Consider the following 27,320-nt stretch of genomic DNA (forward strand, 5'->3'; position numbering starts at 1 on the left):
GTTTTCCTTCCTTTCCTTACAAAACACCAGCAGGAACAGCAGTATGCCAAGACCAAGAACACGACGATTGCAACCAACACCGCTCCGCCGATAATGCAAATCCAGAAAAACTTTGTGCGAAGCCAATGCAGAGCCGAGTCGATGAATCCAACGTCCATCACACTATCGTGTAGTAGAAGCTCTTCAAAATGACTGACAGCCTTTCCTTGTGCTTTCAAGTTTTCCGTGAGTTTTCGTATATCTTCATGGTTCATATGTGACATCTTTGCTTCCACGTTTATTTGAATTGTTTCATGTTCTTCGTGTCGACCAGTGAATCTTCGAGTTTCAATTTGAATAATGGTGTTTTGAGGGGCCTTCAATACGAACTGTCCAGACCGAATCTTTGTAGTGTGTGGAGCGCGGAGCAGGAGTTGCCCGGTCGCCGGAAACTTATGATCCTCCCATATACCGAGTAATGCTGTAATGTTTCAAATTTTAGATTTAAAAAAACCAGAAAATATCAAACTTACATCAACGTCACTGTCGCATCGCCCAATTCCGTAAGGTAGACACTATTTGGAGTGTGAACTCGCTTTACTGGACAGTTCTGGTACGTTAAGTATCCACACACAAGAATAAGATCTGGAGAATAGAAGACGGAGAATAAAGAGAGGGAGAGAGGAATTAGTACTCATTAAAAATCAGGGAGAAGGGAGGACCAGCCATACAGTAGGCAGTCAGGGAGACAGAATGAGATGGAAGAGTGTCTATGTCTTACGTCAAGTCGGGAACATATCTGCGTACTCTGCGTATTGTCTTCTGGGAAGAGCGCGCACCACTTTTAAAGTCATAGGCCTAGAGTTTTCCCAGGAGCAGAGAAAGTGGTGCGCGCTCTTCCCAGAAGGCAATACGCAGTGGACCTCCACGTATCCGGCCCACATACACGTCTCCAACACACATATGTCTTTAGTGTCACCGACTCCTGTTCTGTGTTAAACTGACCGTGGGAATACTATTTATTGAAGATAAAATATAGGCGCTCGCCTCGGCTTTTATACTGACCAGAGGCGGAGCTTAAACATTGATGTGTGTGTGGAAGAGTTTAATATTAATAATAGAAAAGATAGAATGATTCAAGGCTCAATCTTATGAATCATCTGATTGGGAGCGGGAGAGAAAGCGGGGGAAAAGTAGGAGAGTGTAAAGTATACAATCGAGCACACTCCCGGCTTTCAGAAAGAAAAAAAATTAGAAAAAGTTGCAGTTAACAAAACTTAAATCCTGTTGTTACTGTAGCCGTCCATTTGAAGAAGTTGACGTAGTAGACTAACGTCCAAATCTGTTCTTTTGTCCTGGCGGCATCCTTGAGCTTCCGGCGAAAAAATATCGGGCCACTCCTTGCGTATTGGAAGCGGAAGAGACTGTGGCTTAGTGGAACAACTTAGAGAGACCGTAACTCGCTAAAAAGCGTTTGTACAAAAAAAGTTGTCAACTGTGAAAATGAACCCCTATGTCTGATCTACGGCCCGTTCAAAACATTAGACCCTTGCAACAATTATTTCGCTCGTTATGAACTCATAAAAAAGACATAGTTTGACGAGGCATCACGATAGAACTAATAGTCAGAAAGAGTCAATTTTTGAGGGATATGTAGATCAGGCTTAGAGCTTCACTTTTTTAGTTGATGGCTTTTTTCTACAGACGCTTACTAGCGAGTTGCAATCTAAAACAGTAGACACAATTTCGTGCAGAGTTAGATAGATTCGATAAAGGAGTATAAATTTTCAGAGAAAAGAAATAAAAGAAAGTTTTGTGAAAAAGTTAAGCTCTATACCTAATCTACATACCCATTAAAAATTAGTTCTTTCTGACAATCAGGGACGCCGTGACGCACTGTCAAACCCGGCAGTTTTTATGAGTTCATAACGAATGAAATAATTGTTGCAGCGGTCTAATTTTTGAACGGGCCGTAGATCAGACATAGGGATTCATTTTCACAGTTGACAACTTTTTTGTACAAACGCTTTCTAGCGAGTTACGGTCTCTCTAAGTTGTTCCACTGAGCAGTTAAATTTGGCTTGGTGGCGAGAGAGTGGAGAGTGCTAGAGAAAATCACAGTATGCTTGCGCATTTTGCGTGCGGGAGGCTGTGCTTCCGCTATTTTAAAAATCGCATTCCGCTCAGCTCTGATGTAAAACCTTCCAAATAGTTGCAAAGAAAGGTGAGAGAGTATGGTGGGACGGGAGATTCAGATTCAAGTGGAACTCCGTTCAAAGTTGTTGTAGAATGTTATATTTTTACATTCGAATTCTTCTGATGTATCTTTTAAACTGTTAATATCAATATATGTTCTGAATGAATATTTATATTTTTTGCGAAATTCTAGATTTCGAAACATTTGGTATTGAAATGTTACTTTTGATTAGGGATGTTAAAAATGCGTTTGACGGTAACCTTCGCCTTTTTCATTTTCGCCGACGGCCGCCTTCGCCTGTTTTTAAAACGCAAATTTTTGACGCGTTTCATTTCCCAGTGGTCAAAAATGCTGTTTTTTTTCTAATTTTGTGTAGAAATTAATTTCAAAAAGCATAAAAAATGCTTGCCAAAAAATGAAAGCGGTAATGAAAACCTGCGAAAAAAACAGGCTAAAATCGCCTGTCTTGGAAATGATTGCGGTATTTTTCGCCTTATTGGGAAATGAAGCAGGCGCAGCGTAAAGGCGAAGGCCGCGCGCAACATCCCTATGAGTTGGGCATTTTTTCTAGCTATTCGGGTTTTCAAGTTTTGGGGGCATCTCGAAAAAATGGATTGCCAAAAACGTCAAATTTTGTATTTTTAATCACGGCTTTCTAATATTTTTTCCATAATGTTAACGTGACCCTGGTCTCATTGTTTCCAATTTTGCGTCGTCTCATAGTCTGAATTCTTAATGGGCACCAATGTGACCCCCGATTATCTATATTTGAAAATTTAAAGATAAATTGGGCTAGTCTTATCACATCTAGATCACATAGTGGCACATAATACCACCACAAAACGCGTCAACGTCACCCAAGCCGCCGGCAAGTTTGGTTTCTTTAGAATCAGTAAGCTAACTCAAATCGATACAACTCGCTATTAGTCATCATTTTTCTTTGTCATCATTTTTCTTCTCTCCTGGGAAAGTTTTATGACATGTGATGACTATATGACTTAATTATGATTACAACTCACACTGTGCGATGACCTACTTTCCCAGATTCTGATTCACGTCAACGGCGCGCCAGACTACAACTTTAATGAAGCGTAACTCCGTTCAAAGTTGTCGTAGAATGTTAATTTTGTTTGCATTCAAATTCTTCTAAAGTCTTTTTTATGCTGTTAAAATCATTCTGAATAAATATTCATTAATAAGCTTTCTTTTACAATTTAATGGTTGAATTTTTGAATTAAAAAAAAACAAAAGCTTAGACAATATCAGCCAAACTTTTCCTTTCCTTACGAAACACCAGCAGGAGCAGCAGTATGCCAAGACAAAGAACACGACGATTGCAACCAACACCGCTCCGCCGATAATGCAAATCCAGTAAAACTTGGTGCGAAGCCAATGCAGAGCCGAGTCGATGAATCCAACGTCCATCACACTATCGTGTAGTAGAAGCTCTTCAAAATCACGCTAGCCTTTCCGTGCGCCTTTAAGTTTTCCGTGAGCTTTCGTATATCTTCATGGTTCATATGTGACATCTTTTCTTCCACATTGATTTGAATTGCCTCATGTTTTTCGTGTCGACCAGTGAATCTTCGAGTTTCAATTTGAATAATGGTGTTGTGAGGGGCCTTCACTATAAACTGTCCCGTTTGAGGCACGTTGGAAACAGAGGTGGATCCATCTTTGAAGAGAGAATAGTGCTGAAAAATGTGAATATTGTTACAGTAACGAGCTCACAAAAAGATGTCAAATCAGTTTACTAGGTACTTCAGTTATCTTTTCTTTTAACTGTATGCAAAACGGACTTGTTTCAGCTGGCTGTGATGGACATACAAGTATGGAGGTACACTCACCTTTGACCGCTACCGTATATCATAAATCTACAACTGGAGAATAGAATAAAGAGAATAAGGAGAGGGTAAGGGAATTAGTATTTAAAAAGAATGAGCGGAGGACCAGCCATACAGTAGGCAGTCTGGGAGGCAGAATGAGATGGAAGAGTGTCTATGTCTTACGTCAAGTTGAAACGAATCTGCGTACTCTGCGTATTGCCTTCTGGGAAGAGCGCGCACCATTTTCACTGCTCCTGGGAAAACTCTAAGCCTATTACCCTAAAAGTGGTGCGCGCTCTTCCCAGAAGGCAATACGCAGAAGACGCAGATGCGTTTTCACTTGAAGTAAGTCATAGACGATCTCCCATCTCATTCTGCCTCCCAGACTACCTACTGTATGGCTGGTCCTTCTCTAATTCTCTTTAAATTCTAATTCCCTTCCCCCTTTATTCGCTGTCTGCTATTCTCCAGATCTTCTGAATTTATGATATACTGTAGCGGTCGGTATCTATAAGGGTGCAAAAGGACCGTATGTTTTGCACACGAAGAAGAAAGGTATGATTTTCCAGACAAAATCAATACATACTCACCTTATTTTTGAAGTCTTTTCTGTCTGGAAATGAACAACAATGTTCTTACAACTGACCGCTCCGCAGTTGCATCCAGGAATTTTCTTGAAATGTCCACTGATTCACCGGTAAACTCTGCAATGACTGTTCCTGAAAAAAAGAGCCAATTAAGCACTGCGAGAACGTTTAAAGTTTACAACTATGAAAAAGATTACCAACCTGCTTGTATGAAACTTTGAGTTTTTACTTGAAATCCAAGCATCTTGTTCTTTCTCTCAATTTTAAAAGAAGTCCTCTTCAACGAGAAGCGTTGTTGGTGAATGAAGCCTAAAAACTTTTTGAATAGACTAAAACGTTCTTTTTTTAAAGTTCATTTTTTGAAGCTCAAACCCCGGCATGTGAAAAGTTTTTAAAAACTAGCTTATTGACAAAACACTCAGTATTTATAGTTAGTTATTTTAAAACACTAACCTTGTTCATTCGGACCCATCGTATACCCCAAAAAGGAAAGAATATAACTTAGAATTCAATAAAAAATCATAAGAAGAAGAAGAAGTTGCCGCTATTCCGTTAGGCAGCATAGGAGAAGGTATGAGTAGGTTGAATGTGGACGATGGAGGGAGGACCAATGTGTGACCTTTATGACAAGAGAGTGTAATTTCATGAAGAGACGCAGATACATTTGACTGCGCAACACGACACTAGTTCGTCACTTGTTTGTATTATTGGAGGGAAGAGGACAAACACCTGCTCGCCTCGCCAAGGCCCTGTTCGGAAAAAAATGATAATTCCAGACGTATATTGCAAAAATTGGAGAACGTAAAACTGGATATGAGTTCATCTCATCTTTCTGATTCAAAAAATACCAAACATGACAATTGACTCTTTATGTCTTTATAAGTTTTTCCTTAGGTTTGCACGTCTAGAAAGCTTACTAGGCTAAGAAGAACCCACATCACGGATGAAATTCATATTTGTCAAAAATTATGGCAACTTACTACTTCATGTCCGACGAGATATCATAAATCCACGACAATAAGATCCGGAGAATACAGGACATGGAATAAAGAGAGGGAAAGGAAAATTCGTATTTCAAAAGAATCAGTGAAAGACCAGCCATACAGTAGGCAGTCTGGGAGGCAGAATGAGATTGAGGGAAAGTCAATAACTTACGTCAAGTAGAAACGTATCTGCGTACTCTGCGTATTACCTCCTGGGAAGAGCGCGCACCACTTTTAGGGTAATAGGTCTAGAGTTTTCCCAGGAGCAGTGAAAGTGGTGCGCGCTCTTCCCAGAAGGCAAGACGCAGAGTACGCAGATGCGTTCCCGATTTGAAGTAAGTCATAAACTCTCTCCCATCTCATTCTATCCTCCATGACTGCCTACTGTATGGCTGGTCTCTTTCTGATTCTCACTGAATACTAATTTCCTCCCCCCCCCCTTTTTATTCCCTGTTTTCTATTCTCCAAATCTTAGGAAAATCCTAATTGCCGTGCCATCCAGTCAACTGGGAGTATGATTACAAGCCAACAGAATTTGTAAGTTAATTTATCCTTTTTCCAAGTAGAACGTTTTAGTCTATTCATAAAGTTTTCAGGCCACATTCAAACCAGTCTTCCTGAAACCGAGCTGTTTTGATGATGTTATTGGATTCGCTTGTTCTGAGTTGTGTCAGTGCAAAGTCCACTGCACCAACAACGCTTCTCGTTAAACTTCTTACGAAATCGAGAGAATGCTTGGATTTCAAGTGAAAACTCAAAATTACATACCAGCAGGTTAGTGAACTTTTTCATATTTGTAAATTTCGAGCGTTCTTATAGTGCTTAATTGTCTCTATTTTTTAGGAACAGTCATTGTAGAGTTTACTGGCGAATCTGTGAGATTCCGTGTTTGTATCTACCGAAAGGACATTCAATACAAAATGCGAGACGAATGTGGAATTGTTGAGAGTTTATCAAAAGAGCTTCTCACCCTCTAACATTAGATTACTGGTTGTGGCCACCGAAAACATATTCCCAGGAGACGAGGTAATTTTGAGTGGAATTTTTAAAAGATTTATCAAACTAATTTTCAGCTTAATCTGGATTATGGCAATGGTTATTCCAATTATTTACCTGGATGGAACTGCGGAGCGGTCAGGTGTAAGAACAAGGTTGTGACTTCATTTCCAGACGATAAAGGCTTCGGCACTAACGAATAACATCTATTTTGCAATTCAACGCTATTACATCAAAAAATAAATTTATATTTATTGAATAACAATTCATTTATGTCCCAGTGTATATATAATAAAGTGAATACAGAAAAATACAATGTGCATTCAATGACGGAATAAATACATGAGGAACGAGCAATTAAATTCAGTTAGAAACATTGAGAATTCATCTTCTTGTACCACTAGTCATTGCTTGCTGGACGGCTAATTTTTTGATATACATACAAAGCATTTTTCACGGCAAGTTTCTGTAAAAAATTAATTTTAATAAGATCACAAAAATGGGAAGAAACTCACAGATCTCATTAATTACGACATTAAAACCTGATTATTGGTTACGGTTCTTATTTTCATAGAGAAGTCCACGACCAATTGTTGGCACTGTTCACCAGATCTTTTGCTCTGATTTTCTGGAAAAAAATCTTCAAACAACTACAACTAAAGAGACAAAAACCATACGTCTTTTTCCAATGTTGATAATTGAATTCTATTGAGCTTATTCACAAAATTGTAAAACAGTGGAGCCGTGCTGATACAAATAACTTTTTTTTTCTTTATTTCATAATGCCGTTTTTGTGGAGAACAGTTATATACACAAAATGATAGTTTAAAAACAAGTTTAATTATAATTATGAGTGGTCTCTGGCCAAACTGCAATAACCAAGGTTTCATTTTCCTGTTTGCATACTGTTGCAGTCACGCCATCCGCACGTTGGATGTCATACCCAAATGACAAGGTTCTGCTGTTTCCAAATGGGCTGAAATAGGGAATCATGAGAAACTACTATACATTGAACTATACTACCTGGTGTAGTTACGACTGTTCTCCACAAAAACGGCATTATGAAGTAAACCATCAAGTACCTGTAAGATATCCAGAGAACATGTTTCGGCGCAGAATAGTTTCAATCGAGGACACCCCCCAGACAGCCAGTGCTTCAGAAAGACATTCAAATTAGTACTAGTCAGAGTAGATGATTCCAGAACGATATCGATTCCATCCATTGTCAGCAGATTGTCAATTGTAACCCATTCTCCATACCAGATATCTAAGCAATCGATTTTCCGAAACTTTTCAAAAAATCGAAAGTTTGGAGGAGGCTTCACGTATATTCTTAATTGAGAGATAGGACGTTAGTCTTTCAGAATATATATCATATCTTCTTCTGAGGATGTGGTGGCACTCCAACTAACGTTTTTTAGTGGTGTCTTTTGTCTACGGTTCACCCATTCAATCATATGGAAAGATTGGTTTGAAGCCCAGATATCTGATACATCAATATTGAATAGATTGGTAATATATTCAGAGATAACTTTTGATCCCTCCGTTATATTCTTCCAGTATGAAATAATATACCCATGCGATTGATCCATTTTGACTCGTACATGTTGTCCACCCATTTTCACAGATTCCATGCCTTCATAATTAATATTTTCTTCAAACTTACGTGCAATCAACACATGATTGCTTTTCGGAACTATCCAGCAGACAAAATTTGTAAATGAGAGGAATGATGCATTTTGATGGGATTCCCCAACAAGTAGATGTCCGTCAAATGGCAATTTTCGTTGAGTTTTAATAACGGAGTGACTTTTTTGAGAGCAAAAGGAGAGCGATACTCTGAAAAGGAGAAGAATAGCTTTGAAGATGTGGAAAGAAGAAACTTACAATGTTTTCGGCTCCATTAAATCGATAATTTTGCCTAGAGGGAGGTATGGGACATGGAGGAGAGGGAAGGGAGACGTCATCCTTTGACAGAAGATATGGGGAGTAATGAATAGGAGGGAATGTATGAGTAGGCGGGAGGGGAGAGTGTGAGTGACGTGGAAAAACACCTGGACCCATCCATTCTCTCTTATTCAGTGGCCCTATATCTTCTGTTGAAGGATGACGTCTCCCTTCTCTCTCCTCTGTGTACCAAACCTCTCGTTAGCCAGAATTATCGATTTTATGGAGCCCGATGCATTGTGAGTTTTTTTCTTTTCATTTTTTCGAACCGACTTTGTTTTATTTCAGAGTGTCGCTCTCTTTCTGCTCTCAGAAAAGTCACTCTGCACAGTCTCCCAGACTCCGAGAAAGAACTGCAAGGAAATTTTTGACCTACCTCATGAAACGAATAATTTGAGAAATTAGCAGGTCTAGAACATTATTTCTTTAATTTTTAGCGTAAAGCTCAAGGTCGGAAGTAAGAAAATTTCAGTTTTAGAATTATTCTGAATGCATTATCCACCCATTCAATCCAAAAAATCCTGGTTTTATATATTATTTCCGGTCGAAATGGCAATTTTTTTATTTGATTTCGGAAAAATCTACGGGATTTGTTCGTTTCTCAACATTATCAAACGAATGATATCTCAAAACGTGCTCCGGAGATTTCTTCACATTTCCGTAGGACGGTTTTTCAATTTGCTTATTAGTTTTCGAGAAATCGATCAATTTCTGATTTTTTTTCAGTTTTTTGTTATTTTCTCGAAAACTAATAAGCAAATTGAAAAACCGTCCTACAGAAATGTGTACAAATCTTCGGTGCACGTTTTGAGATATCATTCGTTGGATAATGTTGAGAAATGAACAAATCCCGTAGATTTTTCCGAAATCAAAATGAAAAATCACTGTTTCGACTTGAAATAATATCTGAAACCAGAATTTTTTGGTCTCAATGGGTGGATAATGCTCTCAGAATATTTTTAAAACTGAAATTTTCTTACTTCCGACCTTGAGCTTTACGCTAAAAATTAAAGAAATAATGTTCTAGACCTGCTAATTTCTCAAATTTTTCGTTTCATGAGGGTAGATCAAAAAATTCCTTGCAGTTCTTTTTCGGAGTCTGGGAGACTGTGCTCTGTCATTAAAACTCTACGAAAAACGCCTCATGATGAACGTCTGCATGTCGGGGGATCCTATATACTTGCACCATTCCTTTCACTTACAAATTGTAATTGTGTGTTGAGTACAGGTAACTCTGCATATATCTCAAATTCCGAGAAAGAAGAATATGTGAAATTGGGTGGACAAAAAGTAAGAGTCAAAATGCACCGTCTAGTCGAATATTTGATAACATATTGGGAGGATAAGCTGAATGGATTGGAAACTATCACTGACTATGTTTCCGATTTGTTCAATATTGATGTATCAGAAGTCCGTGTATGTAAAGATTCATTCAAGATGATTGAGCATGTGAACAGTAGACAGAAGACACCATTGGAAAAAGTGGTTTACGTAGACTGGGATGCCAGTCCATCGGAAGATGAAATGAATTACATTTTGAGGGATTGCCCGTGTTCATCTCAAATATGCATATACTCAAAAGCTGTTCCCTATTTCCGCTTCTCGAATAACTTCCGTAGAATCGACTGCTTAGATATAAGTAATTCCAAATGGGTAACAATTGATAACCTATTGACAATGGATGGAATTGATATTCATCTGGAAAATGCCAGTCTTACTAATAGTGATTTGAATGTCTTCCTCAGACACTGGCTGTCTGGAGGATGTCCTCGATTGAAACTATTCTGCGCTAGAACAGGATCCGTGGATATCTTTCAAGTACTCGCTGGTTTACTGGATAATGCAGTTCTTGTAGAGAATCGCCAAGAAGACTACACCAGGTAATACAGTTTGATATATTATTAGTTTCTCATGATTCCTTATTTCCAGCCCATTTGGATATAGCAGAACCGTGTCATTTGGATATGACATTCAACGTGCGGATGGTGTGACAGCTACAGTATGCGAACAGGGGAATGGAACTTTGGTTATTGCAGTTTGGCCGGAGACCACCTATAATTATACTTAAACGTTTATTTTAAATTTTGTTCCTTCCGTTTTCTTTATCCAACTACCTATGTTCAACTACAGTGGCAGCCACTTAAACTTTTTAATGTCTACCGTCTTATAATTTGTTTAAACAAGCATTGATCACAATTTCCGCCAAATAAAGAGGATTTGTTTAAAGCCAGAAACGACGAAAGTGGTTTTTTGGATAGACTATCAAATGTCATCTATCTACAATTGCCAATGGCTTTGCAATCGATTTTTCTCTGATTCTCATTCCACCCAATAGAAAAGCGTTCTGGGAAGATCAGAAAAACAAAGAAAATTTGAACAATGAGCGATTCATTAGAGTGTGAGAAGCCGAGATATGAGACTCTGTGGAAGACAAACAGAATCTTTACTATTAACAAACACCAGATTCTGTATGTTTGTCTGTGGTTCGCCGATCCTACCGCCCTCCCTACTGAACCGATTTTCTTCAAATTTGGACCAAAAGATCAGAAATTTTCACCACTCGATGCCCGTCTTTTTCTTTTTTCAAAATTCTCAAAATGACGTCTTCTGAGACAAAAACACTGATAAAGCATGTGGGAATCGAAAAGGGGGAGAGACGGTCGGCAAAGCGTCGTCTCTTCTTTCCTCGCTCTGGCTTGCATATTCCGTGGCCGCGTGGTAATGGTCGACGTGTTGCCGCGTCCGATCTGGCAAGTTATGCGTCGTTGACTACAGTTAGTTTTAGTTCGATCCCAGGGAGACGAAAGTTTTTTTGATGTTTTTTTGTTCATAGATTCGTTGATAGATTTTGCTGATAGAAATAGAGGTTTCCAAACGTGTCGTTTGTTTCCAGTGAAATCTATTATGAATACAATTTTTTTTCTGTGCAAGGAAAGCTCGCTGCGCCCCTTTGCGGCGACCACCCCTATTTTCATTCAAAAATTGAACGCAGCGAAGATTAAAAATGTTTCGTTTGCTTCCAGATTGATCGATATCACAAAAAGGTAGGGCAGTTTTCTGGACACACCTAAAGGAGGATGTGGGCTCAAATTTAAAACGAAAGTATTGATATCCATTTTGGCTGCCATTTCCCTTCTTCTTATCACTGTTTTTGCTCCGCCTATTTGTAAAGTATAGTGACGAGCTGAAATTGCGTGAAGTCCAGACATGGGGTCACCTAAAACCCGTTCTTCGAACCGTCTATAATATAATTTTCATTTTCCCTTTATGGCGTCACTCTCTCCAACTAACTACTGTTCCCGCTGATAATTCACTGGAGGATTATGGTGCAGTTTCTCCTGTTCCCGGTGTTACCACCTCTTTCTGGAAAGCTGTTCTACGGGTTCAAGATCCTCCGCCTACCAAGTCGAATGGTCTGAGTCAGATGGGTACAGAAAAAGAAATAGATGAAAGTGTAGTCCATCGCTCAGAATCGGATGGTAACGTGGAGCTCTGAGAAATTGATGAGATTGAGGTCACTCAACTAAAGACACAGAGATCGATGAAAAAGAACGACAAAAAGAAAACGTCCGGTGAAGCTATCTGGAACAGAGATTGTCAGGATTCCATAGCAAAAGTGGTTGACCTGTCGGCAAAAAGAGACGAAAGCTCGAATTAAGATATGAGCGTAATAGACGGGATCGAGGGGACTGCTATCCGGCATCCAAGATTGTCAGGATCTTTAATATCTTTGAGGCTGAAAATCATGGCAGGATGATACATCAGTCCGACGATCCCTACAGTCTGACACTGAGAAGTCGAGAAATAACAGAACCAATACTGTACGACTGGAAATCAGCAAGAAAAATGAGTCCAAAGATCAAACTTGATCTAGACGGGCTTCAATGATTTCCCGGGCAGCTATAAGACGATCTGAAGAGCCGTTGATGTGACGGTAAGTAGAATGGGAGCCAACACCATCAGAGCATCTGTAACTCAAGCACAAAAGGTGGGCAGACTACATCGAGTCCGGATTTCGACACGTCAGGGAGCTTTTCTTAAAGTAGTTGCTACTGATGCGCAACCAAATTCTCACTACATGGATCAAGTTTGTCCACATTGCGAGGAGCTATATTTCAAAGCTAAATACGATTTTCAAATGATGAAGGTCGATGCGTGGTTGCATCCCATCTTTCAAGTTATGCAACGCTAACTGTAGTTAGGTGGTTCAAACCCATGTGGGGACATGTAAGATTTTTTGGTATCATAGGTTTCAGAAACTAGAGGATCCCAACCGTGTCATCTGTTTTCGAAATGATCCCCCTCATAAAAAGATACGACGTGAAATATTTTTTGTTATCGTCAGGTTAAGAAAAACAGAGGATTCCAAACGTGTCGTACGTTTCCGGATTAATTACGGTTCGCTGTAACACCGAGAAGGGTGGTGTTGAGAAGGAGGTTTAGTCGCCGTAAGGCGACGTGAACCGACTGGTATGAGTGACATGGGAAAACTACAGTAGTCCAGCAGTCCTCTCCCACGTCACTCTCACTCTCCTCCCCCGCCTACTCATCTATTCCCTCCAATTCAGTCTTCCCACGTCTTCTCTCCGAGAATGACGTCTTCATGAGATCACACTCTCTAACCATCAAGGTCACCTCGTCGTCCGTATGCTTTCCGACTAGCATACTCAGTTCTTCCCCTATCCAGCCTTCCGGTAAACTTGTTCTTTTTATTTTTATAGAATTCTAATTTGTATTCCATGTTTTTGGGTTATCGATGGATGCGAGTAAGGTTAGTATCTAATTTATGAAAAATGAGAAAGATAATTAGTTTTTGGTCGGCAACACAATTTTTTGAAACTAATCATTAATAATTTTTGTGAAGTTGTACCTAGACCGCGCTAGAACGACATCAACTAATTTGCAGAAAATCGAAGTCCATTATGAATGGACGACACAATGGATCTGGCGATCGAACGGCCAATGGACTTGGCTAATCATGAGGTAGGGCATGATTAATTTTTCAGATGGGTTTTTGCGGATAATCGGACTTCTGGGCGTTTTCCCTTTCAAAATGAGCTCGCAACCCAGATTTTTCTTTAATTGTCAGGATACTGATGACTTCGACGACAGCGTTGAGGAGGAGAGCCACTGAGCCCGAAGCGCGACGATAAATTGTGCATAATTTCTTAAAGGTTCAATTTTCTATTAACTAAATGCAAGATTACTTTTTGTTTTTGAGAAATTTTGATCCTTTAGGAAATGAATCACCGATATACCTTGACTTGCTTCGAGCATCTATCAGCTGTCTAAAATTGTATTATTTGTTTATCTTTATCTCATTGTCATCACTTGTCGCCTGAAAAATCGTTTGTTTTTTATATATTTTCTCGAGAGTTCATCCAACAACCAAAAATTGAACAAGTTCAGTTGAAGTGAAAGTTCAATTACTGTTCAAATACCATGCGTTTAACGAAACGAATTCTCAAACTTGGGTAATTAAATCATTTATTTAGAAGCGAAGAAATATAAGAAAAATAATAATACAAAATAAGAGAAAAGAGAAGAATAAAAATTGAGAGGCGAGAGTATGGTCTGAGAAGAGAGTGCTCATGTGGGCAATGGGGAAGGGGGTTTTATGGGTTATATTCTACGGGAATGAGAATTGAGGAAAAAATGGATGATCAAGATGATCAACACTATAAACTGATCATGAATCATCTAAAAGATCAAGAAATCAAATCCATGATTTGACAGTGAGAGTCAAAAACAACATTTCCATTTTGCATTGGATCAGGAGGATTGATTCCGTTTTGTTGCTGAGCATGAGCATTGTCCCGGTTCTCCGGTTGAAGAACATCAACATGATTGTCTTCAGCAGGAGCAACAACTCCGTATCGTTGATGAACAGGTGGAATACGATCATTTAGTTGTGTTGCAAGAGAGACAACGCCGTTGCTCAGATCTAAAGCAGGATCAGCAATTTCGTTCCGTCGTTGAGCAGGAGGATTGTATGATGGTTTTCCTGATTTGGCTGAAAATTGGTTTTTCTTTTGCATTTTTAATAAACTAAAACACTAACCTTGCTCACCCCCATCCTTGATAACCCAGAAACAGAAAATATCAATTAGAATTCAAAAAAAAAATCAAAATAATAGATTTTGCGGCCATACCAGAAGGCTGCATAGGGGAAAAAGTGAGAATGCTAGTCGGGAAGCAAACAGACGACGAGGACGACCATAATGAATAGAGAGTGTGATCTGATAAAGAGACGCAGACGCATTTATAGCTATGCAACGCCACGACACTCTGTTTTCCCGCTCTATTGATGGAGTGGGAATGCATAGCCAAGTCAAGACCGTGTTCGGGAACTGATTATTCCAGGTGTAGATTGTAAATATTGGAGATTTAAAAACTGGAAATGAGTTTATCTCATCTTGCTGATTCAAAAAATACCAAACATAGTACAGCTGGGGTGACGTTGGCGCGTTTTTAGTGGACTGTGTGACGGATGTCATTGGAGAGGATTTTTCAGGTTGAATATTAGAATTCTTTTGAAGCCTTTTTTATGCTGTTGTGTTGATCTTGAACTTTGCGATGATCTACTTTCCCAGATACAGATTGACGTCAACGGCGAGCCAGCCTACAACTTAGAATGTTAGTGTTTTCTTGCATTCAAATTCTTTTGAAGTGTATTTTTACGCTGTTAAGATCATTCTGAATAAATATTTATTAATCAATTTCTAAAGCTTTCTTTTACAATTTAATGGTTGAATTTTTGAATTATGAAAACAGAGATTTACACAACATCAGACAAATTATTAGTTTTCTTTCCTTTCCTTACGAAACACCAGCAGGAGCAGCAGTATGCCAAGACAAAGAACACGACGATTGCAACCAACACCGCTCCGCCGATAATGCAATTCCAGAAAAACTTGGTGCGAAGCCAATGCAGAGCTGAGTCGATGAAGATCTTTGCTTCCACCTTGATTTGAATTGCCTCATGTTTTTCGTGTCGACCAGTGAATCTTCGAGTTTCAATTTGAATAATGGTGTTATGAGGGGCCTTCACTATAAACTGTCCCGATTGAGGCACGTTGTGAACACTGGAAACGGAGGTCGATCCATCTTTGAAGAGAGAATAGTGCTGAAAATGCGAACATTGTTACAGAAATGAGCTCACAAAAAGATGTCAAATCAGTTTACTGGGTATTTCAGCTATCTTTTCTTTTAACTGTATGCAAAATGGACACTTTTCAGCTAAGATACACATGAAAGTATGAACGTATACTCACCTTTGACCGCTACCGTATATCATTATAAAGTCCAAATGGAGTATAGAAGAAAGGGAATAAAGGGAGAGAATTAGTATTCAAAAAGAATCAAAGAGAGACCAGCCATACAGTAGGCAGTCTGGGAGGCAGAATGAGATGGGAGAGTGTCTATGTCTTACGTCAAGTGAAAACAAATCTGCGTACTCTGCGTATAGCCTCCTGGGAAGAGCGCGCACCATATTTGTGGCTATAAGTCTTGAGTTTTCCCAGGAGCCAAGATACAGTGTCTATGACCCTAAAAAGTGGTGCGCGCTCTTCCCAGAAGGCAATACGCAGAGTACGCAGATACGTTCCCGACTTGACGTAAGACATAGACACTCTCCCATCTCATTCTGCCTCCCAAACTACCTACTGTATGGCTGGTCCCTCTCTGATTCTTTTTGAATACTAACAAGGGAACCTTTTAAGTGGGACCTGATGCCAGCAAAAACGACCTATACAGGGTGAAAAAGAATGTTTGAAAACCTATAAATCATTTTTCAAAAGTTGCTTACGTGACCTGTAAGTGGCTGAAATCTCGACCTGAAAATTGACGAATTTTACCATTGTTTTGCTGTATCTCCTACCACGTTTGTAAAGACTACGGCGGCAGTATAAAAACGTGTTCGATTGGCGCAGGTGGTTAGAGCCTAGGAGGAGAAAAGTTTTGCCCTGGTTCGACCCCTGCACAATTGTTTCTTTTTTTTTTGTTGATTTTTCCCACTTTTTTTTCAATGAGTTTTTGGAATCTATCATATAAGTTTTTTGTACCACCACCAACGTGATTTCTGAAATCCATTTCAAATGATGATTAATTGAGAAATTTCTGGTGCAGGGGTCGAACCAGGGCAAAACTTTTCTCCTCCTAGGCTCTAACCACCTGCGCCAATCGAAGACGTTTTTATACTGCCGCCGTAGTCTTTACAAACGTGGTAGGAGATACAGCAAATCAATGGTAAAATTCGTCAATTTTCAGGTCGAGATTTCAGCCACTTACAGGTCACGTAAGCAACTTTTGAAAGTTGATTTATAGGTTTTCAAACATCCTCTTTCGAACTGTATAGGTCGTTTTTGCTGGCATTAGGTCCCACTTAAAAGGTTCCCTTGTAAGCCCTTTATTCCCTGTCTTCTATTCTCCAAATCTTCTGGATTTATGATATACTGTAGGGGTCGGTATCTATAAGGGCGCAAAAGGACCGTATGTTTCGTACACGAAAAAGAAAGGGATGATTTTCCAGAAGCAAGATAGCGCTTATGTAAAAAAGAGAATTCTATCAAAACCCACCTTCCAACAGTTCCATATAACTTTTTCTGAATCAGAACATCTGCCTTTTGGTGAAATATCGTCGAGCATTCAAAATTGTCATTATTCCACAATCATCTGATGTCGTTCGACGACTTCATCGATTTTTCCGCTGATGGAATCCATTATTTGAACACGGACAACACCTGTCTCGTCCAAAAACTGCCAATACAAAATCCATATTATTGGAACCAAAATTCGACATGAAGAATATTGTCGAATATAGGCGTGATATTCTTGTGACTTGTCGCACTGTGATTGTTATCGAAGAAATCGGTTACAAATTACGGATGAACCAGACTAAGTTGATGGTAAGGTGTCATGTCGGTATTATGGCGACCAACCTGGAAAAATAGTTTTAAAAATATTAAAAATTCGGAAAAATGTCATCAAAAATCCCGATTTTTTGCTCAAAAATTATTACTTTCAAACGATTTTCTTTGTAAGATTGTTTTTTGTCAAATTTCTATGAAAGTGAGTAGTTTTTAGACAGGAAATCGGCGTTTTCAGATTCAATTCTGACAGAATTCGACAAAAATACTGAAACTGACTTTTTCTGCTCCAAAATTTTAGCTTTTATGTATAAAATTGACTGAAACACCCACTTTGATTACTCCCATCCATCGATGATATCAACCAGGGAATATAAATTAGATTTCAATAAAAATCAGAAGAAAAAGTTGAGCGTCATTCCGTTAGACATTCGAAGAGAAGAAATGAGAGTTCTTTTCGGACAGCAAACAGAAGACGAGGACGACCTTTCTGACAAGAGAGCGTGGTCTTATGAAGAGACGCAGGCGCATTACGATTGTGAATCATCACACTCTTTCTTCTCCCTCTCTCCGTTATTCCATTGTCAAGTCAAGGCCGTGTCCGGAAATTGATAATTCCAGGTGTAGATTGCAAAAATTTAAGAATTTAAGACTGGAAATGAGTTTTTCTCATTTCGCTGATTCAAAAGATACCGAACATTGTACAGCTGGGGTAACGTTGGCGTGTTTTTGAGGGTAAGTTGTTTTATCCAGTTTATCATGTTTAAAACGGAAAAAAAGCATGGAAAATCTATACAGTGCGTCCAATAATGATAGGACCCCCTAGATTTTGAGGTTCCAGACAGAACCAGAACAGATACAAAAAAATCTGTGATGAGCATTTGATTCAGGGTACAAAGAAACCCCAGGGGCCATATTTTCATGGTTCTACCTTTTTTCTTAGAAGCGCACCACCAAAAAGTCATTTTTTCAGCCGTCCAATAATGATAGGACCACCTCAAAAATCGAATTTATAGTTGATTTTCAAGAAATTTTTTTTCTTGGAAAACTTTTAAAATCGATTGAAACATACTATTTTTGTTGTTTTTGGATGATTCCATTATAGTTTTGACATTTTCAATCCCAAGCCCAAATGTACATTCACTGTTTCAGAACTTCGAGACGAGTATCTCTTATCACAGATCACGTATCATTCTGAAACTTTCCGGCAAGGTAAATCAAATCATTCATGATAAAAATGAATAGGGAATTTGCAAAAACATTCATTTTCTGTAAACTTATACTCACGATTCTCGAACCCACTCGGATTTCTGATGGGTGAAAATTCGAAGAAGGAAAACATTTGGGCTTGGGATTGAAAATGTCAAAACTATAATGGAATCATCCAAAAACAACAAAAATAGTATGTTTCAATCGATTTTAAAAGTTTTCCAAGAAAAAAAAATCTTGAAAATCAACTGAAAATTCGATTTTTGAGGTGGTCCTATCATTATTGGACGGCTGAAAAAATGACTTTTTGGGGGTGCGCTTCTAAGAAAAAAGGTAGAACCATGAAAATCTGGCCCCTGGGGTTTCTTTGTACCCTGAATCAAATGCTCATCACAGATTTTTTTGTATCTGTTCTGGTTCTGTCTGGAATCCCAAAATCTAGGGGGGTCCTATCATTATTGGACGCACTGTATGAGATGGTTTCTATTGGAAACGCTTTTTGATTGGTTGAGAAGTCAAATATTTCTACGCTTTTTTTTTGCATTTTCAACAATTCACAGTGTTTTTGTGTTGGTTATTGATCTTTACCTATGTTTGCTTGCACTTTCAAAGGCAAAAATAAGAAGAATTGAACATTAAAAACATTTTATTTTTATGAAGTAGTGTATCAATATTTTCTGTAAAACCAGACGCATACAAAGTAGTTAAAACATTAAATGAAGTAGAAGTCCGATTCGGACTGAAATTTTTTAGGTTTCCTAGCAGGAGGTAGCAAATGCCTTATAGAAAAATAAACTTAATTAATTCACATCAAGATTTGGAAAAAAAAACATAAGGAAAAGATAATAATTTGAAATACAAAAAACTGTTATGCAAGAACATGCGATTGAACGGGAGACTAATGGGAAACCAATTGTTGCGGATTGATGCTTGTCGTAGATGAGCCTAAAAAAAAGTAAATGATTATACTTTTTAAGTTTTTCAGGAGAAACAATTGAGCTCTCGATGAAATGGGGAACTTTAAAACGGAATGATCCTTCCAAAATAACGAATCAAAAATATCTTGTGTTTTATGTTACTTATTAATCAAATTGGAGGGGCAACAATCCAATTTTGTAGTTGAGCTGGAGGGATGATTTTGTTTCGTGGCTGAGCAGGAGCCACTGGTGCATTTATTTGTGGAGCAGGAACAACAATTTCATTTTGCATTGGATCTGGAGGAACGATTCCGTTTTGCTGCTGAGCATTGATTGTCTACTCCTGGTTTTGGCTGAAATTGGTTTGGAGTTATTTCGTCTGATTCCGAAAATGAGCTTTTGACCTACTTATTCAAACATAGCAAAAAGCCATCATTTTTAGTCATCATTTTTCTTTGTCATCTTTTTTCTTCCCTCCTGGAAAAAGACTATAACGTATGATGACTATATGACTTAATTATGATTACAACTCACACTGTGCGATGACTTATTTTCCCAGATTCTGATTCACGCCAACGGTGCGCCAGACAATAACTTGCAGAAACTGTCCCTGTTCATTTAAAAATGTCGTAGAATGTTCATTTTGTTTGCACTCAAATTCTCCTGAAGTCTTTTTTAATGTTAAGTTAAGATCAATATATGTTCTGAATAAATGTTTATTAATCAATTTTTAAAGCTTTCTTTCACAATTTAATGGTTGAATTTTTGGATTATGAAAACGGAGATTTACACACCATCAGACAAATTATTAGTTTTCTTTCCTTTCCTTACAAAACACTAGCAGGAGCAGCAGTATGCCAAGACAAAGAACACGACGATTGAAACCAACACCGCTCCACCGATAATGAAAATCCAGTAAAACTTGGTGCGAAGCCAATGCAGAGCCGAGTCGATTAATCCAACGTCCATCACAATATCGTGTAGTAGAAGTTCTTCAAATTCACTGATAGCCTTTCCTAGCGCCTTTAAGTTTTCCGTGAGCTTTCGTATATCTTCATGGTCCAAATGTTGCATCTTTTCTTCCACGTTTATTTGAATCGCCTCATGTTCTTCGTGTCGACCAGTGAATCTTCGAGTTTCAATTTGAATAATGACGTTGTGAGGGGCCTTCAATACGAACTGTCCAGACCGAATCTTTGTAGTGTGTGGAGCGCGGAGCAGGAGTTGCCCGGTCGCCGGAAACTTATGATCCTCTCATATACCGAGTAATGCTGTAATGTTTCAAATTTTAGATTTAAAAAAACCAGAAAATATCAAACTTACATCAACGTCACTGTCGCATCGCCCAATTCCGTAAGGTAGACACTATTTGGAGTGTGAACTCGCTTTACTGGACAGTTCTGGTACGTTAAGTATCCACACACAAGAATAAGATCTGGAGAATAGAAGACGGAGAATAAAGAGAGGGAGAGAGGAATTAGTATTCAATAAAAATCAGGGAGAAGGGAGGACCAGCCATACAGTAGGCAGTCTGGGAGGCAGAATGAGATGGAAGAGTGTCTATGTCTTACGTCAAGTAGAAACGAATCTACGTACTCTGCGTATTGCCTTCTGGGAAGAGCGCGCACCACTTTTAGGGTAATATGCCTAGAGGTTTCCCAGGAGCGGAGAAAGTGGTGCGCGCTCTTCCCAGAAGGCAAGACGCAGTGGACCTCAACGTATCCAGCCCACATACACGTCTCCAACACACATACCGTAAATACTGTATTATAACGGCACCTGTAATAGAACGGCACCTGTATTATAACGGCACCCCATCTCTACTCAGAATCCATTAAAATGTTATCAGGGGGTTTTTTCTCGGTTCCGATTAGAAGCAACGTGTTTGGTCACTTCTAGATCAGCAAATAGAAAGTCCAAAAAAAGTTTTTTCGTTCCATTTTAATGAGTTTCTGAAACCACAAAATTTCTCTCGGAGGAAGTTTAAAAATATAACTGCATGCCGTTATAATACAGTATTTACGGTATGTCTTTAGTGTCAGCGACTCCTGTTCTGTGTTAAACTGGCTGTGGGAATACTATTTATTGAAGATAAAATATAGGCGCTCGCCTCGGCTTTTATACTGACCAGAGGCGGAGCTTAAACATTGATGTGTGTGTGTGTGTGGAAGAATTTAATATTAATAATAGAAAAGATAGAATGATTCAACGCTCAATCCTATGAATCATCTGATTGGGAGCGGGAGAGGAAGCGGGGAAAAAGTGGGAGAGTGTAAAGTATACAATCGAGCACACTCCCGGCTTTCAGAAAAAAAAATTAGAAAAGATTGCAGTTAACAAGTTGCAGTTAGTTCGATTGCGAGACTAGTGTCCTTCTGGTTGTTTAGTTCCTCCTGGAACCACAACATCGAAATTTCAAAAGTATAGAACTCCTCCCACGACACACGAATTTTCGAGATTTTGTATTTTTTTGATTCGATTTACTGTAACTTAAAAAAGTTAGCGAATTGTTTTGAGAAAAAAAACGAAAAATAAGTTTTTTATTGCATAAAACACAATTTTCAGTTGTAAAAATGAAAATACTACGGTACGCATTTCCGTGCACCACTCGCGTGCCAAGAGATTGCTGGCGCAAAAATATCGGGCCACTCCTTGCGGGGGAGACTGTGGCTTAGTGAAACAACTTAGAGAGACCGTAACTCGCTAGAAAGCGTTTGTACAAAAAAGTTGTCAACTGTGAAAATGAAGCCTTATGTCTGATCTACGGCCCGTTTAAAAATTAGACCCTTGCAACAATTATTTCACTCGTTATGAACTCATAAAAATACCTAGTTTGACGGAGCATCACGAGAGCACTAATAGTCAGAAGGAGTCAATTTTTGAGGGATATGTAGAGCGTCTGAGCTTTTGAAGGAATTTTCTGTCTTTCAAGGCGCCGGAGAAAGCGAGCGTAGTACAATCGGGTGTTGAGCCCAAGTGCAGTTTTGTTTCGTGCCGAAACTAAGCATCACCGTAAACGCAATCTGAGTCCAGGCGCTGCGCGCCAAAACTGTTGCGCCACTTTCCCATCTCTAACTACACTGCCGAATTTTAGATTTAATTTATTCACTGTAAATAATAAAACAATACTTAAAAAGGATTAATTTAATTCAACCTAAGAAAAACGAGAGACTGCACAATATAATTAGACAAATCCATTTCGTTGAGAGGCACTGTGGTTGGAGTTACGTTGTATTTTTCACTTCGAATTGATAGTCTTGATAGTCTTTTTTGTCTTCATCGAACAACTTGTCCAAAATCAAACCCAACGCGTCGACGACATCTCCTTGACCTTTCTTCATACTTCCCATCGTTGTCGAATCCTTCCCATACTTTTCCTTGTTTGTAACCAATCGGAAGCGAAACATTGTCATGCTATACAACAAGTTGACAGCCACATTAACGAAGCAATGATTTGAGGATTCAAACTTATTATTGGTGGGATTCTATTATCTTTGGTGACGTATTCCACAAACGCGACAAGAGACCATCTCTTTGCAAACATGTTGACTTCGACTGGAAATTCTGTGAACCGTTGGGTATGGGCTCGGTTGAGCACCAAAATGTGGTATTGTCCTTGATTTGTCCAATCCTCCGGTCTCCTTGCATCTCCGTGGGGGCGAAATTGCTCAGATGACGTCATCTAGCATATCTTGAAGTGATCCATCTTGCACGATCGCTGAAAAATGTGAATATTGTTACAGAAAAAGAAACGAGCTCACAAAAAGATGACCATGTTTTTCTTACTTCAGCTACCTTTGAAAGAAAAGTTTATGCAGACGATCTATGAAAGTATACTCACCTTTGATCGACCAATTCGGGTTCTTCTACGAGCGCCTTGGTCATCATCATGGGGGGGGGGTAAGGAAATCTAGTATTCAGTAAGAATCAGAGAGAGACCAGCCATACAGTAGGCAGTCAGGGAGATAGAATGAGATGGGAGAGAGTCAATAACTTACCTCAAGGGGAAACATATCTGCGTACTCTGCGTATTGCCTTCTGGGAAGAGCGCGCACCACTTTCTCTGCTCCTGGGAAAACTCTAGGCCTATTACCCTAAAAATGGTGCGCGCTCTTCCCAGGAGCCAATACGCAGAGTACGCAGATACGTTCCCGACTTGACGTAAGACATACACACCAGAGCTGTGCGGAAGTAAAATTTTTGAAAAGGGAAGAAGGAAGAAGGAAGAAGGAAGTAACTTTTTCAAAAGGGAAGAAGGAAGAAGGAAGAAGGAAGTAAATTTTTCAAAAGGGAAGAAGGAAGAAGGAAGAAAATAGTGAAAAAAGCCCGGAAGAAGGAAGAAGGAAGGAAGAAGGAAGTTGAGTTCCGAACCGGGAAATTGGAAGTTAATTTTTAAAATGACAAATTTGCGGAAACTTTGTTCTAGTCATCTCTGAAAACGAATTTTGATGTTGTTTCATACAAAATTCCGTCAAAAACCACCAAAATTCCGTCAAAATTCCGTCGAAAATTACAAAATTTTAGTAAACTTTTCAACGGAAAAAGGAACAAGGAAGAAGGAAGTAAAATTTTAGAAAAGGAAGAAGGAAGAAGGAAGTGAAATTTTAGAAAAGGAAGAAGGAAGAAGGAATAAAAACGTGAAAAAAGCCCGGAAGAAGGAAGAAGGAAGTTGAAGGAAGGAATTCCGCACAGCTCTGATACACACTCTTCCATCTCATTCTGCCTCCCAGACTGCCTACTGTATGGCTGGTCTCTCTCTGATTCTTTCTGAATACTAACCCATTTATTCCCTGTCTTCTATTCTCAAGTTCTTATTCACCAACTCGTCGATGCTCCTGGGCACTCTAAATTAACACGAAAGGGACTTATGCGAGGCTTCACAATGGATCGAAGCAAATGTGCGCTACTTTGTTTACGATTTCGAGACGATTGTTGTGTCACTCAGCACACTAATGGCCACACCGTCGACACATCCAGCGGGCCGCCACACGAACCTAATGTGATGGCAATTTATGTGCAACAATTGTGTGCGGGGAAGAAGATGCCTGCAACACGTGTCAACGTACGGTCAAGTTCACATATGCCAAAGAGAAAAAAGCGCGGTCAAGCATTCTTAGAAACCAAGCCGAAGCTGAAGTCATTCATGAAGACAATGCCAACGAACTTGGGGAGGTTCGAGCTGCAATGGCCGCAATTCGAGCAGTCATGCAAGGATATGGAGGAGGCCGAGGCATTCACGCAGCAATGGCGGGGGTCCAGTGCACGGTATGCGTCCAGGAGTTCACTGGACCCCAAGGAAACAGAGTTCCTAAACTATTACGTAAGTTTTATATTTATTGCTTGAGGATTATATGAGAAAAATAAATAAAATACCGAAAGTTCTTAAGTTCCAGTAAGGTGATAATCATAGAGTAGATTTCTTACATTTTCCAGTCTGTGGCCATACGTTCTGCTCAAGATGTATCGCTAATCTCACAGAGTGGAACTGTGCCAGATGTCCTTCGTGAAGATCTGTCACCGAGAACGCCGATACAGCGATTCATAACAATTTTGCGTTGTTTAACAACCAGTAATTTATTTGTCTTTGTTTTTTTAAATAATTTGTTCTTTTTGTTTCTTATGTTCTTGAAAATAAAAGCTTTGATTGAAAATCTTTTTATTTTATTGTATCTTTGGCCTTCAAAACATTGCCGCCGACAAATGTGACAATGTGATTGACAAATGTGTGAATTATTAAACCAATGCCGCCAATTATGCAATATGATTGACAGTTTCTTGATAAATGTGTGAATTATTCTGGGGAGATATTATCGATGAATTTACAGGTCAGGTTCGGTAAATGTCAATATTATCTTAGCGGGTGAAAAGAGAAAGGAATGTTTTGCTTCGGAGATTTTATCTTTGGTTATTGAAGCAATTTCGGAGATGTTATCTTAGACGCGTGAAATTTATTTTTGCGAAATTCTAGAATTCGAAACATTTGGTATTGAAATGTTACTTTTGATGAGTTTGGAATATATTGGAATTCGTCCTTGAGATGCTACTTCATCTGGAATTTGATGTAGAGCGACGAAAACATTAAAGAATCAAAAAACGAATAAATTTACAATTTTTATTCAAAAAGATACCCAGAAGAGGAAAAGAAATCAAAAAAGAAGATACATGAATTAACAACATGGATGTTCTTACACCTGACCGCTCCGCAGTTGCATCCAAATAATTGGAATAACCATTGCCATAATCAGATTGAGCTGAAAATTAATTTGATGAATAATTTTAAAATTCCCATCAAAAATTACCTCGTCTCAATACTCCATTTCCAATATCATTTTTGAATTCCATCTCATTGATCAGTTTTTTTTGTTCATTTTGAAAAAATTCAGAACGAATTCGAGTTTTCCAGGTTGGGCCACAGCAGCTTGGATTTTATCGTACACCTCTTCACTACGCTCATTTTCTTCTTGGTTGAGGAGTCTGAAATAAGTGATGTGGAGAAAGCACGAGTTTAGACAAATTTACTGAAAAGTAAGTTTTGAATCTGAATGATCCAAATTTAAATTTTCTTCGATTTTTCGAGTTCTTCCGTTCGCTGTGATGCACGAATCCAATCGCAAATATAGTTCCAAGCAGTCAGTACTCCAGTAACGGCTGCAATGATAAAAGCTGCAATAGAGAAACCAACAGCGACAGCAGGAGCTATTCCTCGTTTTGGGCGAAGCTTATCTCCGTTCGAATCCATTTCAAAGGTTTCAGGCACTGTAATAAAATTGTTGAAAAAATCGGGAGATTGAAAGACGCTTACTTCGACCATTTCGCCTCATTGATAACGCGAAAGGATGTATTTATTCAAAAACCAACGTTTAAATCAAAATTATGAGAGAATTTCCGTGTATTCGACTAAACAAAGTATGCTGAACAAGACAGCGTCAAAAAAGTTGAAAATTCCGATAAAAAAAACGTCAAGAAGAACCCACATCACGGATGAAATTCATATTTGTCAAAAAAAAGTTGCAACTTACCACTTCATGTCCGACTGACGACGAGATATCATAAACCCATAGCAATAAGATCTGGAGAATAGAAAACTGAGAATAAGGGGGGAGAGGGGAATTAGTATTTAAAGAAAATCAGAGAAGGACCAGCCATACAGGCAGTCTGGGGGGCAGAATGAGATGGGAGAGTGTCTATGTCTTACGTCAAGCGGAGACACATATGCGTACTCTGCGTATTGGCTCCTGGGAGAAGCGCGCACCATTTTAGGGTTATAGGCCTAGAGTTTTCCAAGGAGCAGTGAAAGTGGTGCGCGCTCGCCTCGGCTTTTATACTGACCAGAGGCGGAGCTTAAACATTGATGTGTGTGTGGAAGAATTTAATATTAATAATAGAAAAGATAGAATGATTCAACGCTCAATCCTATGAATCATCTGATTGGGAGCGGGAGAGGAAGCGGGGAAAAAGTGGGAGAGTGTAAAGTATACAATCGAGCACACTCCCGGCTTGTGCGCGCGTAGAGTTTTCCCAGGAGTCAAGACACAGTGCCTATAACCCTAAAAAGTGGTGTGCGCTCTTCCCAGGAGGCAATACGCAGAGTACGCAGATGCGTTCCCGACTTGACGTAAGGCATAGACACTCTCCCATCTCATTCTTTCTCCCAGACTGCCTACTGTATGGCTGGTTTCATTGGAAAAAGACCAACTTTGACAGCGTATTTCGGTGTCACCAGATTGTCCAATAAATTCAATTTTGTATGGGCTTAACTGAGCAAAAATAGCACATCATTTTTGTAATTGATCATTTTTTGTATAGAAGCTA

General features: G+C 39.1%; 10 protein-coding genes across 10 annotated transcripts; 3 read left to right on the plus strand and 7 right to left on the minus strand.

Moving 5' to 3' along the window:
* Window positions 1-3,600: 3,600 nt before the first annotated feature.
* On the minus strand, window positions 3,601-5,061 carry GCK72_015482 (uncharacterized protein; the record flags this gene model as incomplete). The annotated part of the gene is made up of 4 exons (XM_053730901.1): window positions 3,601-3,870; window positions 4,642-4,721; window positions 4,791-4,898; window positions 5,043-5,061. 4 exons carry the CDS (start codon window positions 5,059-5,061, stop codon window positions 3,601-3,603), a joined length of 477 nt encoding a protein of 158 aa, XP_053585673.1.
* A 2,344-nt stretch (window positions 5,062-7,405) lies between these two features.
* On the minus strand, window positions 7,406-7,791 carry GCK72_015483 (uncharacterized protein; the record flags this gene model as incomplete). The annotated part of the gene is made up of 2 exons (XM_053730902.1): window positions 7,406-7,544; window positions 7,592-7,791. 2 exons carry the CDS (start codon window positions 7,789-7,791, stop codon window positions 7,406-7,408), a joined length of 339 nt encoding a protein of 112 aa, XP_053585674.1.
* Window positions 7,792-8,747: 956 nt separating this feature from the next.
* On the plus strand, window positions 8,748-10,583 carry GCK72_015484 (uncharacterized protein; the record flags this gene model as incomplete). The annotated part of the gene is made up of 3 exons (XM_053730903.1): window positions 8,748-8,754; window positions 9,744-10,395; window positions 10,445-10,583. The coding sequence occupies 3 exons, from the start codon at window positions 8,748-8,750 to the stop codon at window positions 10,581-10,583; spliced, it is 798 nt and encodes a 265-aa protein (XP_053585675.1).
* Window positions 10,584-13,441: 2,858 nt separating this feature from the next.
* On the plus strand, window positions 13,442-15,489 carry GCK72_015485 (uncharacterized protein; the record flags this gene model as incomplete). The annotated part of the gene is made up of 3 exons (XM_053730904.1): window positions 13,442-13,498; window positions 14,373-14,505; window positions 15,320-15,489. 3 exons carry the CDS (start codon window positions 13,442-13,444, stop codon window positions 15,487-15,489), a joined length of 360 nt encoding a protein of 119 aa, XP_053585676.1.
* Window positions 14,224-14,553, minus strand: GCK72_015486 (uncharacterized protein; the record flags this gene model as incomplete). The annotated part of the gene is made up of 1 exon (XM_053730905.1): window positions 14,224-14,553. The coding sequence occupies one exon, from the start codon at window positions 14,551-14,553 to the stop codon at window positions 14,224-14,226; it is 330 nt and encodes a 109-aa protein (XP_053585677.1).
* Window positions 15,294-17,236, minus strand: GCK72_015487 (uncharacterized protein; the record flags this gene model as incomplete). The annotated part of the gene is made up of 2 exons (XM_053730906.1): window positions 15,294-15,641; window positions 17,183-17,236. 2 exons carry the CDS (start codon window positions 17,234-17,236, stop codon window positions 15,294-15,296), a joined length of 402 nt encoding a protein of 133 aa, XP_053585678.1.
* Window positions 17,237-20,345: 3,109 nt separating this feature from the next.
* GCK72_015488 (uncharacterized protein) lies at window positions 20,346-22,915 on the minus strand (the record flags this gene model as incomplete). The annotated part of the gene is made up of 2 exons (XM_053730907.1): window positions 20,346-20,759; window positions 22,751-22,915. 2 exons carry the CDS (start codon window positions 22,913-22,915, stop codon window positions 20,346-20,348), a joined length of 579 nt encoding a protein of 192 aa, XP_053585679.1.
* Window positions 22,916-22,917: 2 nt separating this feature from the next.
* Window positions 22,918-23,190, minus strand: GCK72_015489 (uncharacterized protein; the record flags this gene model as incomplete). Its single annotated transcript, XM_053730908.1, has 1 exon — window positions 22,918-23,190. One exon carries the CDS (start codon window positions 23,188-23,190, stop codon window positions 22,918-22,920), a length of 273 nt encoding a protein of 90 aa, XP_053585680.1.
* A 1,200-nt stretch (window positions 23,191-24,390) lies between these two features.
* On the plus strand, window positions 24,391-25,015 carry GCK72_015490 (uncharacterized protein; the record flags this gene model as incomplete). Its single annotated transcript, XM_053730909.1, has 3 exons — window positions 24,391-24,575; window positions 24,626-24,828; window positions 24,942-25,015. The coding sequence occupies 3 exons, from the start codon at window positions 24,391-24,393 to the stop codon at window positions 25,013-25,015; spliced, it is 462 nt and encodes a 153-aa protein (XP_053585681.1).
* Window positions 25,016-26,061: 1,046 nt separating this feature from the next.
* On the minus strand, window positions 26,062-26,329 carry GCK72_015491 (uncharacterized protein; the record flags this gene model as incomplete). Its single annotated transcript, XM_053730910.1, has 2 exons — window positions 26,062-26,264; window positions 26,311-26,329. The coding sequence occupies 2 exons, from the start codon at window positions 26,327-26,329 to the stop codon at window positions 26,062-26,064; spliced, it is 222 nt and encodes a 73-aa protein (XP_053585682.1).
* Window positions 26,330-27,320: the final 991 nt, after the last annotated feature.

Source organism: Caenorhabditis remanei, chromosome IV (genome assembly GCF_010183535.1).
Source record: "Caenorhabditis remanei strain PX506 chromosome IV, whole genome shotgun sequence".
In the NCBI taxonomy this organism is placed as follows: Eukaryota; Metazoa; Nematoda; class Chromadorea; order Rhabditida; family Rhabditidae; genus Caenorhabditis; species Caenorhabditis remanei.